Source organism: Martes martes, assembly GCF_963455335.1.
Source record: "Martes martes genome assembly, chromosome: 7".
In the NCBI taxonomy this organism is placed as follows: Eukaryota; Metazoa; Chordata; class Mammalia; order Carnivora; family Mustelidae; genus Martes; species Martes martes.
In genome coordinates this window covers 5,006,281-5,020,434 of record NC_137894.1, presented here as the reverse complement: position 1 = coordinate 5,020,434, position 14,154 = coordinate 5,006,281, and the positions used below count along the sequence as shown (strand labels likewise).

Below are 14,154 nucleotides of genomic sequence, written 5' to 3'. Positions count from 1 at the left end.
CAAGTGATCAAAGTTAACTAACATGACCGGTAACAGAAGGAACAGACATCCGGTGCCTCCCACTCGGATGCGAGAACATGTCGCCACCTCTGTGATACTCCTGCCAAGACGAGTAACATCAACCTCTTCATGAGAAAACAGAAGATACATTCGAATTGAGGGACAGTCCTCAAAACAACGGGCCTTTACTCTTCGCAACTTGTCAAAATCACGAGAGACAGAAAAACCTTAAAGAGACATGACAACCGAATGCAATGCATAATCCAGGATCTTCTTTTGCTATAAAGGACATTACTGGGACAACTAGTGAGACTGGAATGAGGTTTACCGATTAAGCCATTGTACTGTATCAGTAAAAATTTTCTCATTTTAATGATTGTTCTGAGGTTATGCAAGAGAATTTGTTTTATTTATTTATTTATTTTTAAAGACTTTATTTGTTTGACACAGAGAGAGAGAACACGAGCAGGGGGAGCGGCAGGCAGAGCGAGAGGCAGGCTCCTTGCTAAGCAGAGAGCCTGATGCGGTGTCCATCCCAGGACCTCGGGATCATGACCTGAGCCAAAGGCAGATGCTTAACTGACTGAGCCACCCAGGCACCCTGGAATTTGTATTTAGGAAATGCACAGTGAAGTATTTAGGGTTGAAAGGGCGAGCATGTCTGCAACCTACTCTCAAATATTTTAGGAAAAAAGTAAAGAGAGAGAACAATAAAGCAGTTACAGTAAAATGTTACCATTAGGGTTTCAGGGTAAAAGTAATGCAGGAATCCTTGTACTATACTGTGTATCAGAAATTATGTCAATGATTCAGTCGGTTGGGTGGCTCAGTTGGTTAAGAGTCTGCCTTTGGCTCAGGTCATGATCCTAGGGTCCTGGGATTGAGTCCCACTGAGCAGGCTCCCTGCTCAGTAGAGTCCGCTTCTCCCTCTCCCCCTCCCCCCTGCTCATGCTCTCTCTCAAATAAATAAATAAAATCTTTATTAAAAAAGATTATGTCAAAAATCTAAAAATATTATGTATTCTAGTGGGCTTTAATGAGATAATAGAAAAATATATTGGTCTCTGCTTCCAGTTCCTGGCACAGAGCTCTTGAAACCTTTGTAATTTGCTAAGTGATAAGAACAGAAGCCTCCCTGGTTCTAATATTTGTCTCTGAGCCCATCCTTGATGCAGGGCTCCTAAATCCCTTCTAAATTCTTAAGTGTTAAGAACAGCAGGAGCATCTTTTGTTCTGGGGCAATGACTCTGGGCGAGGGCTGCTCACCAGAGAGACTGAGCCATGATCAGAAGCCTGGAATTTTCAGGAGCACCCCATCCTGCAGAGAGGGGAGAGGGGCTGGAAATGATCTTGCCGACATGAGGCAGCCATAAAACCCCCAGAGTTGGGGGTTTGGCGGGCTTCCAGGTTGATGAACATGTCCACAAGTGGAGGGTCAGGCATCCCAGCGCCACGGGGACAGAAGCTCCTGTGCTCGGGACCCACCTAGTCCCTGTCCTGTGTCTCCCTCCTCTGGCTGTTCATCTGCATCCTTTATCACATCCCATAATAAACTGGTAAATGTGAAGTGTTCCCTTGAGTTCTGCAGGCCACTCTGGTACACCAATTGAACCTGAGGAGGGGGGTCATGGGAACCTCTGATTTGTCAGCCAAATTGGACAGAAGGTATGGGTAACCTGGGGACCTTCAACTTGCTGGTGGCATCTAAAGAAGGGTGGGAACCATCTCGAGGGGCCGAGCTCTTAACCCATGGGATCGGATGCTATCTCCGTGCAGACTCTGTCAGCATGGAGTGACACTGCGGGACCCCCTGCTGGGGTCACAGAGAGCTGCTCAGAACGAGGAAAAAGTCCACACATTTGGTCACCAGGATTGAAACACTCTATGTGATGGCAGAGGAGAAAACAAGAGTGGGGAAGACTGGGTTTTTCCCTCCTCAGGAGGCAGACCTGGGCTGCTTTAATACCATATTTTAAAATAACAGTATCAATACACACCTTCTCTGGAGTGACATACAGAAGTTTTATAATTGGGTCTTTCTTGGATAATTGCAGGTAAATACTTGTGGCTTCAGAGTCAGTCTTATCACCCGTCAGATAGGTAGCTGGGATCTAAGCACAAAAGTAGCAAACACAAGCACAGACGTATCCTCAGTCTCTATAAATGTTTTAGAAGTCATATATCAAAACTGGGTTAAAGGGAAGACAATCTCAGCACAGTGGAAGTAAGTAGTTAGCATATATTAAAAAAAAAATTCTCTTAGCCATAACTCAAAATATTCCCATTATTTATTTCCTTCTCTTTTTTTCCCCTCTTTTCTTTACTGCCTTTGCTTTTCATATCTATAAGTAAGATAAATGTGAATTCAGTACCCAAGAGCGTCGCATCCTAAGGTATGGCTCGTTTTAGTTTGGGCAAAGGTATCTCCAGCGTTTTAAAGCTCAGGGACGATGAGAGTAGCATAAGGTCTGATGGGCCACAGGGGACGGGCACTGCACAAACACATTCTTTGGAAGAAAAATCAAACCAGTGGTCTTGTTGAGGGGTGGGAGCTCATAACCTTGAAAATACGCAGGATTTGGCAGAATACATTCACATACGTTCTTAACCTCGGCCAAGAGGAAAAAGGATGCCCGTGTGGGGGTGCTCCTGTGTACGCATTTTAAGATGTGAAGAGAGTGGAAACTGTGGTGATCTCACAGTAGTAAGAAAAGAAATCCTTTCACATTAGTAAAAGAAATTCACATCAGCAAAATATAGGTTAAAAGTTCTTGCTAAATTACATTTTTCTAGAATAAAATCAGACTGAACTACAGAAGGTTATCTGTATTGGAATTTTCAAAGACTCGTACAACTTAATGAAACTGCTGTGCTTTATGCTTACAATTCACAAACTACTTTATGAGAAAGGTTACTCAGAGTACTGAAATACAATTATTTTTACGTCTTTATTAGTATTTTTTATTGTAATCGGTAGTATTTTAACTTACATCCAAGGAAGTCAGCTTTTGGACTTGATCTACTATGAGTGATCTCAAGGGAGAAATGACAATCGTGACGCCAGGAGAGACACAGGCAGGGAGCTGGTAACATAGACTTTTACCACCTCCTGAAAGGAAAAAAAAAACAAAACCCCAAAACCTGTCAGGTTCTATCTGGAGAGCATGAAGGCGAAAGTTACGAACTAAATCATACAGTAATATTTAAAGCAATTAACTAATAGGACACCAAGTGACATTCAGCACCGTGACAACAATTTGCCATATTTGAATGAGCCAAAATATTTAGACAATTTAAATGTGTGAAAATTACCTTTTAGGCCATCTCGTGTAGGCTTACGTGAATGCAAAAGCAGGAATCAGGGCAGGAAACTTAGAGGCAATAGAATTGCTTTAAAAATCTACTTGGGAAATCCAAACGCAGTAAAAGGGGTGTTCTATCACTGTGTTAGGATGAAAATAATTACCTGGTATAATATTTAATTTTTAAAGACTTAAAATGTGATAAAATATACATCACTCACGACCATAGTGACCATGGTTTAATACTTCTTAGATGATCAGAAAACACTTGTAGGATCTCACCTTTTTTTTTTTTTTTAAAGATTTTATTTATTTATTTGTCAGAGAGAGAGAGAGAGAGAGAGAGCGAGCAAGAGAGCGCACAGGCAGACAGAGTGGCAGAGGGAGAAGCAGGCTCCCTGCGGAGCAAGGAGCCCGATGTGGGACTCGATCCCAGGACGCCGGGATCATGACCTGAGCCGAAGGCAGCCGCCCAACCAACTGAGCCACCCAGGCATCCTGGATCTCACTTTTTTAAACTAGTATGAACCTGTCAACGCTAAATACCCACGCTTTGACTCCCGGTACTCTTATCAATAAGAGAATGTTCCCAATATTCCTTTGAGATAAAAGAAGGGTAGAACTACACTGGGGTGTACTAACAGAACATGAAGAGAAAGACACCCTGAGACGCACCCCCATCTCTCTGTGTAACTCGAATTCAAAATGGTAAGACAATCAATACACGTTAAATGCTAACTAAAATGATTCGTCTCTAATTTTCAACTTCTCCCATCCACTAATAGTGGAAGCTTGTGACAGGCAGTTTCTAAGACTTTGCTTTTTGTTTTGAACCATACATCACATTCTACGCTTTTCGTCGGATGGTCACGACATTCTGTGAAGTAGGGGCTTTACTGTCATCCTCACCGGACATAGGAGGAGCTGGCACGTGGGCTGAAGGGCCTTGCTCAAGGTCACGCTGTGAGTAAGTGGCAGGGCTGCATGCTGAGGCCAGGCCTTTGCTCCAGAGCTAAAGATCTTAACCACCCTTCAACACTACACTGAACCAAATAAAGTGCCAGAGGTGGGCAAGGCCTCTGACGGTAATTCTTTGGTTAAGTGCCAGACTAATTTAGACTTAAAGAAAGAGAAAGAGAAAGAGAGACAGAGAGAGAGAGAGAAATTCTAGATTGACTGAACACAACAAGCTCTGAGTTGAAAATCTAAGAGGGCCATTAGCGCTATCACGTCAACAGAGGACATGAGGTAGTACACTTTCTCACTACAGCACGGGAGGTCTAGAGGTCCCTTCATGATGGAATTACTGTGTGGGTGTGCATTTTATTTCTATTAAAGGACTTTCATTTAACATCTGCCAATGGACTACTGCCAACTGACATCCAAAAATACGTACCAGTGGGCATTAAGATAAAACAGTCTTCACCCAGCAGTGCAGCATTGATCGCCTCTAGCTGATTAGTTCTAAAATTATGCAGGCCAAATTTTTTATGAAAAATCTTCATCATTTCTTTTGTATGAGGAAAACTAAGACTTCGGAAATGCTCGTGTTTCAGATTTCTGGATGCTAAATTTTGTGCCGACTTATCTGAGAAAACAATCAATGTTAAGAAAAATCAGCGCGTTATTGTTAACAAGTCCGTTTCAGCCCTTACCCCTTGCCACACAAAATCAAAGGCATGCATGTCCCTGCAGCACATCTTTCTTTAACCACTTATCAGGGTTTCATCCCTGCCAAATGTCAAAGCGGCCAGAGACTTCCTGAGGCCAAATTCCAGTCTCTTCCTTGATCGTTCTGTAGCACCTGCCACTATTTCATTTATTCCCTTCTTCCACCTCTCTTGACCTTCAAGACAATTCATGGGGTTTCTACTCAAATTCTCTCTCCAAGCTCCACTTCCTCCACCTGCCCCTTACACTTGGGAGTCTTTGCAGATGCTTGGGACTTTCAGCCATTCTTGCTTTGGAATTCTCTTAGTCCTCTGATCTTAAACATCACCTCTGTGCACAGAACGCTCTTTTGTAAAGCCCCACCGATACCTGCCCAAGTTCCGGTCCTGGGCGCATCTCCAGATGTCTGCAAGACATTTCCACCTGAATGCCTTACCAACACTTTAAGCTCCACAAGTCTTAAAATAGCCCTCCTCAGCTCTTCTCCCAATCTGCTCTGCCTCCTGACTCCCCTGCTCTGCTAATGGTGTCATAGATTTCTCAGTCACCAGGGCTGAAACCTTGGCGGCATCTCGGCTTCCTCTGGCTCTCCTTCCGCCATATCTCTCACATCCACCCCCCTGCTCAGCTTCCTGCGTCGCAGCCCTGCTCTCCCAGCCCCAGTTCGGCACGCAGAACAAGGGGTGCTCACGCCAGCTCTGGCAGTCTCTCTAATCCCAACACTTGACGGTCTCAAAGATAATTGCGAACATCAAGGATGACACACTCTAACGTGATACAAAAATAAATCCATTAATGGTTATTCTAAAGGTCAACAGCATAACTGTTAAGAACAACCTCCGTGGTATTAAGTCATCAATGGCAAAAATAGGGAAGGCTGTACTTTATAAAACCTTACACATAGAAATTTGTTTCAATTAAAAAACACTTGGCAATAACTTTACAGAGTTGATGTAACGTTTTAAAATTAATCTTGGCTTCTCTCTGCAGCCTTTCCAGTGGTTAATTGCGCTTCTCGACAAACTTCTACTAAACTGTGAGTTTCAGGAGGACAGGGACTACGCGTTACTCATCTATGACCAGAACCCGGCACAGAACAGGGCCCAAAGTACGCACACCATAAGTGTTTGTTGAATGAATTAAAAGGATTTTAGGCCCAAAGAAATAATTTGTCTTTTTTTTTTTTTTAAGAGAGAGACAGCAGGGCGCCTGGGTGGCTCAGTAGGTTAAAGCCTCTGCCTTCGGCTCAGGTCATGATTCCAGGGTCCTGGGATCAAGCCTCGAATCGGGCTCTCTGCTCAGTGGGGAGTCTGCTTTCTCCTCTCAGCCTGCCTCTCTGCCTTCTTGTGATCTCTGTCAAATAAATAAATAAAATCTTTAAAAAAAAAAGAGAGAGAGAGAGAGAGCATAAGCAAGAGGAGCCCGATATGGGGCTCAATCTCAGGACCACGGGACCATGACTTGCGTTGAAGGCAGATGCTTAACCGCCTGGGGCCATCCAGGTGTCCAAGAAATAATTTGTCTTAAGAAATCTCTGGCTTCATGTCTTTCTTAGACTGTCCTGCATTTTAATATTTTAAGACAGAAAACATGACTCTCTACTTTGTAAATTGATCAGTTCTCATTAATTCAGAGTTCTAAAAATACACACAATTATAGTTTTAATATATAAATTTAGCCTTGATTTTACTCATCCCCCAAATCATTAAAAACTTGGTCCTCATGAGCTTTATTGTTCTAGGGACTAAAAAACGTTAATTTAAAGGCAAAGCACATTTGTAATGACTTTAGAGCTTTACTACAATAGGTCATAATTAGTCATTTTATAAAACAGCTGCTACGGAGACAAAGGAGCAAATACTTTCGAAATTGTGATCTGTAACTTGTGTCATCAGCAGGAATTTGCATAGAAACAATGTACTTTTCAGGCAAGGATGATGTGCTATCGATTCTCTTACACAACTCCGATTCTGACAGTTATGTTTTCATATAAAATATAAGCATTTATTTTAAACTTACCAATGTACTTCTGAATTGACTCTGAGTTTTTATTTTGAGCAGCAGATGCCACTGGAAGACAGTTTGTCTTGGCTGAAGAACTTCTTTCTGACACCGGCTTAACGGGCTGACCTTCCCTAACAGGTTGACAGGCAGCCGTAGAAGATTTGCTGGCCACTAAACTATGCATGATATTTTCCCAGTCATCATCATCATCATCAAAGCCATCTATGTCAAAACTGTCAATATCACAGGCAGCCTGAAATTCTCTTTCTAAGTCATTTATTGGAGCAGCGCGTTTACTCTGATCTTTCACAGCCGTGCTTGTGAGAACACTTCCCGGGAAGTAAGAGCTTTCGTTTCTTTTTTCTACCCTTGGTGTGTCAGCCCAGTTGCTACTTACAAAGGACTTCTGTAAATGGGGGCTGAATAACGGTCTTTCAGAGGGATTTTTCGTGGTGGCTGTGAATCCTGTCTTTCCTGGGGTAGCAGCCACTAAACACTCCCTAGCGGAACTGGGATGCGAGGGAAGGTGTGGAAAATTTAACTCCTTAACAGAATTAGAATTCCCTGTAGGACAGGAGTCACCCTTTGGAAAAGCGCTGGGAGCAGAAACAGAAGCCATATCCTCCACAGGGTTCCCACGTGAAGCAGGCCTGCATCTCCACCACGAAACAAGAATACTGGCATCACTTGTATTAAAGTCGGCTTCAGCTAGGAGCTTCCTTCTGAAGAGGAAACAGAACACCACATGAAATGTGAGGCCACACAAGTCTGTCTTTAGTGGTGAAACAGATCCTCTTTTCTTCAGTCTTGAAAATGTGAATACAAATGCTTAGGGGGCAGTTTGAAAAGGTAAATAATTTTTTTTTTAAGGTTAAAAAAAAAAGATTATTTATTTATTTATTTGACAGACAGAGATCACAAGTAGGCAGAGAAGCAGGCAGAGAGAGAGAAGAGGAAGCAGGCTCCCCACTGAGCAGAGAGCCTGATGTGGGGCTCGATCCCAGGACCCCGGGATCATGACCTGAGCCGAAGGCAGAGGCTTTAACCCACTGAGCCACCAGGCGCCCCGAAAAGGTAAATAAATTTAAAACAGAACAATGACAATTATCCTATTCAATTTCCTGGCCAGAATGCTTGGAAATTCTGCCCCATATGTTCTGACTTAGGTCGGTTGAAATGTGATCAGATACATACCAGAAGAAAAAGTAAGATACCTTATGTTCCGCTGCTGATGCAGTTCATTCCCACAATCCAGAGCTTTCAGTTCATGGTCAGGAATAGTATCGACTAATTTACAGATCTGGTCCATCACATGAATAAGCTGCTGCTGCACACTTGTCTGTCTAGCTATAAAGTGTTATTTTGTTAATATTTTTCCTTGAGCAAAGATTTAAAATTATGACAGTCATGCATGTAAAATTGGTAGTAGTTTAACAACAAGATTATAAACTACCATATATTGCCCTATTATCTGCCTGTGAAATAATCTGAAATTATGTTATATGTACTCTATATCATGAGAGCCCAAAACTGTGTTATCATCATCTCCTTTCATGTTAGTTTTCAGTTATTTCTCTTAGGGTAACCAATGTCATTGTAAGATGCAAAGGTTTATCAGTTTACTATCGTTTTTCACTAACTGCAGGGGTAAGTCTCACCATGCCCATACATGGGATCATACAAGGCCAGCCAGGCAAGAGCCCCACCCCACCTGCAGTCCCGGGCTGCCCGGCACCCACACTTCCTTCGAAGTAACAACACAGCACTAAGACTTTCTCTTTCTCTTTTCTCTTTTTAAGCCCCCAACCTCAGTGGGCATCTGATAAAAGGCAGCTCAAAGAGAATTAGATCTGGGAGTTTTTTGATCAGAAAAAACGATTTCTCTTTTCAATAAGCTGGATAGGCTGCTGGTGGCTGCCCCTGCCACCACCCCGGGAAACAAAGCTTGAAAATAAGCCCCACACAAGGGAAAGGGGAAAACAGAAAAAGAAAGGAGCAGGGGACTGAGATGGGGACAGATGGTGGGGGAGAGGGGAGGAGACAGGTGTGAGAGAAAAAAATGCCTGAAGACGATGTTTGCACATCAGAATCCGGCCAGACCACTCCACATTTTTTTTTAAAAAGAGTTTATTTATTTGACAGACAGAGATCACAAGGAGGCAGAGAGGCAGGCAGAGAGAGAGAAGCAGGCTCCCCACTGAGCAGAGAGCCCGATGCCGGGCTTGATCCCAGGACCCTGAGATCATGACCCAAGCCGAAGGCAGAGGCCCAACCCACTGAGCCTCCCAGGTGTCCCACCACTCCACATTTTTAAAATTCACGTTACAGAACTAAGAAAAAGAATGTCAAAGGAGATAATACTTTAAATGAAGGAAGAAAAGAAAGGGTCATGGGTAGCAATGGGAAGCCAGGAAGATGCCTACTCCACCCCGAGGGCCTAAGGGATGTGGAAGAAATAAACGGTTGAGCGGGCTGCCGAGGAAACGATTCTCAGGAGACGATCCAAGAGCTAACAGAAGAAAACGGTCAGAGAAGGGAATGAGGCTACCAGAAAATCCCTGGAAGACGGCAGCCCGTTGTAAGGTCCAAAGGGCAGGAGGGAGAGGGAGAGCGGACAGACGGGGGCGTCAGGGGGACAAGTGTCTATGTCAGAATGAGCTGGGAAACAGGGACTCTTCCCGGTGACCGGCCCGGATCAGGACGCGAGGTCAAAGATGGCGAAGTGGAACCGCCGAATCCCTGTTTTTTTGTTTGTTTGTTTGTTTTTTAAATATTTTATTTATTTGACAGACAGAGATCACAAGTAGGCAGAGAGGCAGGCAGAGAGAGAGAGGGAAGCAGGCTCCCCGCTGAGCAGAGAGCCCGATGCGGGGCTCGATCCCAGGACCCTGGGACCATGACCTGAGCCGAAAGCAGAGGCTTTAACCCACTGAGCCACCCAGGCGCCCCCCGAATCCCTGTTTTGCCTGTTTTCTCTACACAAAGAACGGGTATCAGATTGGAAAGAGGAGAACGAACAATGGTCTGAACCAAATGAAAGCCAAGACAGGCTCAGAGAGAGATATAGATATTGAAAAGGAGCTCAAGTCTTCTTGTCTAGACAGATTACACCTCAGAATACAAAGGAAACCTGCAAAGAAGATCCCGCTGATACGCGAGGCATCCAGCGAACAGGACAGTTGATGGAAGAGCAAAACAGGCAAACATTGTTCGAATTAAAAAAAAAAAATGCTGGGACGCCTGGGTGGCTCAGTTGGTTAAGCAGCTGCCTTCGGCTCAGGTCATGATCCCAGCGTCCTGGGATCGAGTCCCACATCAGGCTCCTTGCTCCGCGGGGAGCCTGCTTCTCCCTCTGCCCCTGCCTACCACTCTGTCTGCCTGTGCTTGCTCGCTCTCTCTCTAACAAATAAATAAAAAAATTAAAAAAAAAAAAAAATAAAATGCTAAACAGACTGCCAAAAGCTACAGGCTGGTGCTTTGGATGTTAACTCAAGGCAAAATTCTAGAACACGTTATCAAATGTCTGCTTTGTGAGCTCTAAGAAGGAGAGGAAACAATTATAGAGTTAGCAAGAGTTCATATAAATAAATCAGTAATCTTAATGTATTTCCTTCTTTGAAGGGATTACAAGACTGGCAGATAACAATAGCTACCATTTATCAAAGGCCGACAGTACACTGGGCCCTTCACCATGAATCTTGACACCCAACAAGGTAGATCTTACTCTTTTCATTTCGTAGAAGAAACTGAGGTTCAGAGAAGCTTCACTGATCTTCCACAGTCTCCCAGCCAGGAGCAGGAGGGGATAGGTTCGTACCTTGAGACCGTATTACTCTGGAGCCTATGCGTCGTCATCACCGCTCCTCCCCCCGGTTCCCCTTGCCACCTCAGACCCTGAACCCGTGGAGTCCTGTGAGTCTTCTGTAGCCCCGGGGGCCAGGGAGAGAAGCACGGTCTCAAGGCAGGTTTGTGACAACACGATGCCGGTTGAGAGGGAGACCTTTGATGACATGCTGTCCTTGCTCCCGGCCTGGCCCACCACTGCCTCAATGAGACCAGGCCGCACAGGCGGCAGAGCATGCGGCCACAGGCGTAAACCCGGGAGCCTGCACATCACTGGGTTTCAAGCCCTGCTCTGTTGTCTAATTCTGTGAGCCCATGTAGTCCTAGTTAACACTTCTGTGCCTCGGTTTTCTTATTTGTAAAATGGGGAGAAGAGACTACCTTAAAGGGCCGCTGAGAGGATGAAGTTAGTAGCATAAAAGGTCTAGAAGAGCACCTAGGACATCAGGTGTCTCAGGGACATCTCTAACAATAAATTTAGACACCAAAATAAAGAAAATGAAATTGGGAGGCTGTAGGCTGTGCACACACCCAACATGCATGCCTGTGCACACACTCCACGCACGTGCACACACTACACACGTGTGACATGCCCACTATACACACACACACGTGCAAACATACCACTGCACATGTGCACGCACATACACACACACACCCCCCGCAAGTACAGAACCCATCAAAAAGACCAGAACGTGTTACAGAAATATTCAGGGAATGAAGAAAGAGCTCTTGGAAGATGGCTGATTAAAAGGAAAAACCCCACAGATGAGTTAAAGATAAAATCTGGTAAATCTCCCAGAAAGCAGAGAAGCAAGAGATGGAAAATAGAAGAGATAACTCACGAAAGCCTAATATCCAAATAACAGAAGTTCCAGGAAGAGTGAAAGAGAAAACAGACAGAAGAAGAAAAGACAAAGAAATAAGACCAGAAAACTTTCTAGGATAGAAGGACACAGACCTCGGGACTGACAGAGCCCCCGAGAAGTAGAAATCAGGAGAGGAATGGGGGCTGCCGCTCTCCAAAGTCTTGTAGGGCAGCTGCATTATTTTTATTGATATTGAATAGAAAGTTTAAAAATGAATTGGAAACAAATCAAACAGAAAGTACTAAACTTTGCACGGACGTCAAGTCATAAACCCAGAGTACAAACGAGGGAAGTCAGGAGGATGAAGGTCTAGAAACCAGTATCTATAAAGAAGAGTTAAAAGACCTAACAATATTTAGCCCTTAAAGGAAAAGGAGCGGGGGGGGGGGGGGAGGAAAAGCTTCTAGGAGCTTTAGACTTATCTCACAAGGCTTAAAGTTCCAGGAAGGCAAATTCTGGCTCAACGTGAGAAAAAATTTTCTAACAGGTTGTGTTTTCACCATAGAGAATGGATTATCTTGTGGGAACATGAGTTTCTGAGTTGTTCGAGCAAATGCTGGCTAACCAGCGTCTAGAGGTGGTTCGGTCTTAGAGCTGAGGAAGTGCAAGGTTGCCATCTCACACTAGACAGCCACAGGTTAAAAATACAACTGTGGTTTGTCTTCCAAGGTTACGTGGTTAAAATATGTGCTATGTCAAAATACTTTTTGTACCATCAGAGTCTGTGCTGGTCTCTTGATCAGGTGGCTGCGTCGTTGTCCCCTCAGGTGTTGGCAAGTCCTCGGATGTGCTAGGACCACCTTTTGTGTCAGAGGTGTCAAGGTCCTTTAACATACTGCAAATTGAAAAACATAAAACCAACCTCAGTACAGACTTAGACCAAGTGTATAATTTTTCCTCTCATGTTTTTCCACAACTGGTCAGACAATACCTAACAGAAAAGAAAAACATGGTTTTTTATCTCCTCTATTCTAGAACCTATTTGGCTGGCCTTCAAAGACTCCCATCCTCTGGCCCCAAGAGATCTTTTCAATTTTACCTCCAACTATGTCCTTTCGGTAACCCTGTGTGGTGTCATGGGGCACGACTTACATTCCTCACAGGAGCCCAGTGTGGTCTACTTGGTCTACTTGAGGGATTCTGCCTTGCTCTCCTCTCAATTTGGAAAACCACTGTCCAATCTCTTCTGACAATTTATCATTTTATACAAAAATTATTAACACATATAAACACAGTCAGCCTGAAGTTACAAAATAAATGAGCACTAAAATTAGTGTTAAGAAGAGAATACCATGGAAATCCAAACAAAGATAACACTTTCTGAAACCTGAGAAGGCTTTGCCAAGGAGGGAGATTTGAGGAAGCTTTGAATTATAGGTATGGGAAAGGTAACACACCATGAAAGACAAAGGATAATTCTCTTTTCTTGGTATCAACTGTATTTGCCTAAAGCAGGATTTTGGAATGCAATCTTCTAACTTAATTGAGCAGTGATAAATAGCCATACTTTACATAGTCTTAAAAACTCATAATATAATTAAAGAAAAGGCCTTATATTTTTAGCAACATTTTCCGGATTGTTGGTTTGTCTCATCTGCCTCATGGGAGCTTAGGGTTATCAAAGGGGCGTAACTGGAGATAGAAATGAAGAGGTAATGTGTGGGGCCTGAAGACAGAGGACTTTGAGGGCTGGCTCGAGAGGTTCGGGCACACAGGAGATACACAAACATCTCTCTTTTTTCTGTTATATATTATCAGATGACTGCACCTCTGAAATTAATCCAGAAGTCACAACAGTGTTTTAAAACAATATCAAATACGAAAGAAAATTTATGTGTGTGCTGCACGCAGTAAGAGTATCACTTGTGAAAATTCTATTTCAGTTTTAAAATACATACAAATATGTATTTAAGATTGCAATGGAAAATATATAGAGAGAATCTACCTTGGGAATAACCTTGGAAATAAGCATTTTCCAACGGCTAAAAATCTAGGTAAAGTTAACCATGGTATGACAACTCAATAAATTACACAGCCATTAAAAAGAATAAAAATAAAGATTACCTAGCAATATGGAAAAATGTTTCAAAAATGTTGATAAAAGCAGAACCAAAAATTATAGATACATGTTGATTACAGCAATGCAAAAATCACATACATATGCAGACAGTACCTGGTTTTTTGGAACTGCAAGACTATAAGCATCCTGGTAAGCTGTCCGGAAGTTCATCGGTGCAACACACACTTTTTTAATAAACAGGAAAAAAACCCCAGATGTTTGGTAGGAATCAGTATGGTCCAGGAAATAGCCCTACACTGGATCCTAATCCATGTGCCATCAACTGTATCATCCCAGGCAATCCCCTCTCCTCCCTAGTTCACTCTATATGAACTCCTGCTCAGTACTTGCACTTTCAATAATTCTGTCCTAATTTCTTTGGGAAGGGAGGGGAGGACAGCTCCTA

At 43.4% G+C, this 14,154-nt stretch overlaps 1 protein-coding gene across 1 annotated transcript in view; it reads right to left on the bottom strand.

The window, feature by feature from the left end:
- Positions 1-14,154, bottom strand: part of BLM (BLM RecQ like helicase) — an 89,731-nt gene that overhangs the window by 44,488 nt on the left and 31,089 nt on the right. The window contains exons 5-10 of the mRNA XM_080808151.1: positions 12,403-12,524; positions 8,192-8,324; positions 6,993-7,699; positions 4,699-4,890; positions 2,991-3,109; positions 1,998-2,111 (exon numbers count right to left, since the gene is read on the bottom strand). Of these exons, the coding sequence (XP_080664277.1) occupies positions 1,998-2,111; positions 2,991-3,109; positions 4,699-4,890; positions 6,993-7,699; positions 8,192-8,324; positions 12,403-12,524 (1,387 nt within the window). The remainder of the gene's footprint in view (positions 1-1,997; positions 2,112-2,990; positions 3,110-4,698; positions 4,891-6,992; positions 7,700-8,191; positions 8,325-12,402; positions 12,525-14,154) is intronic.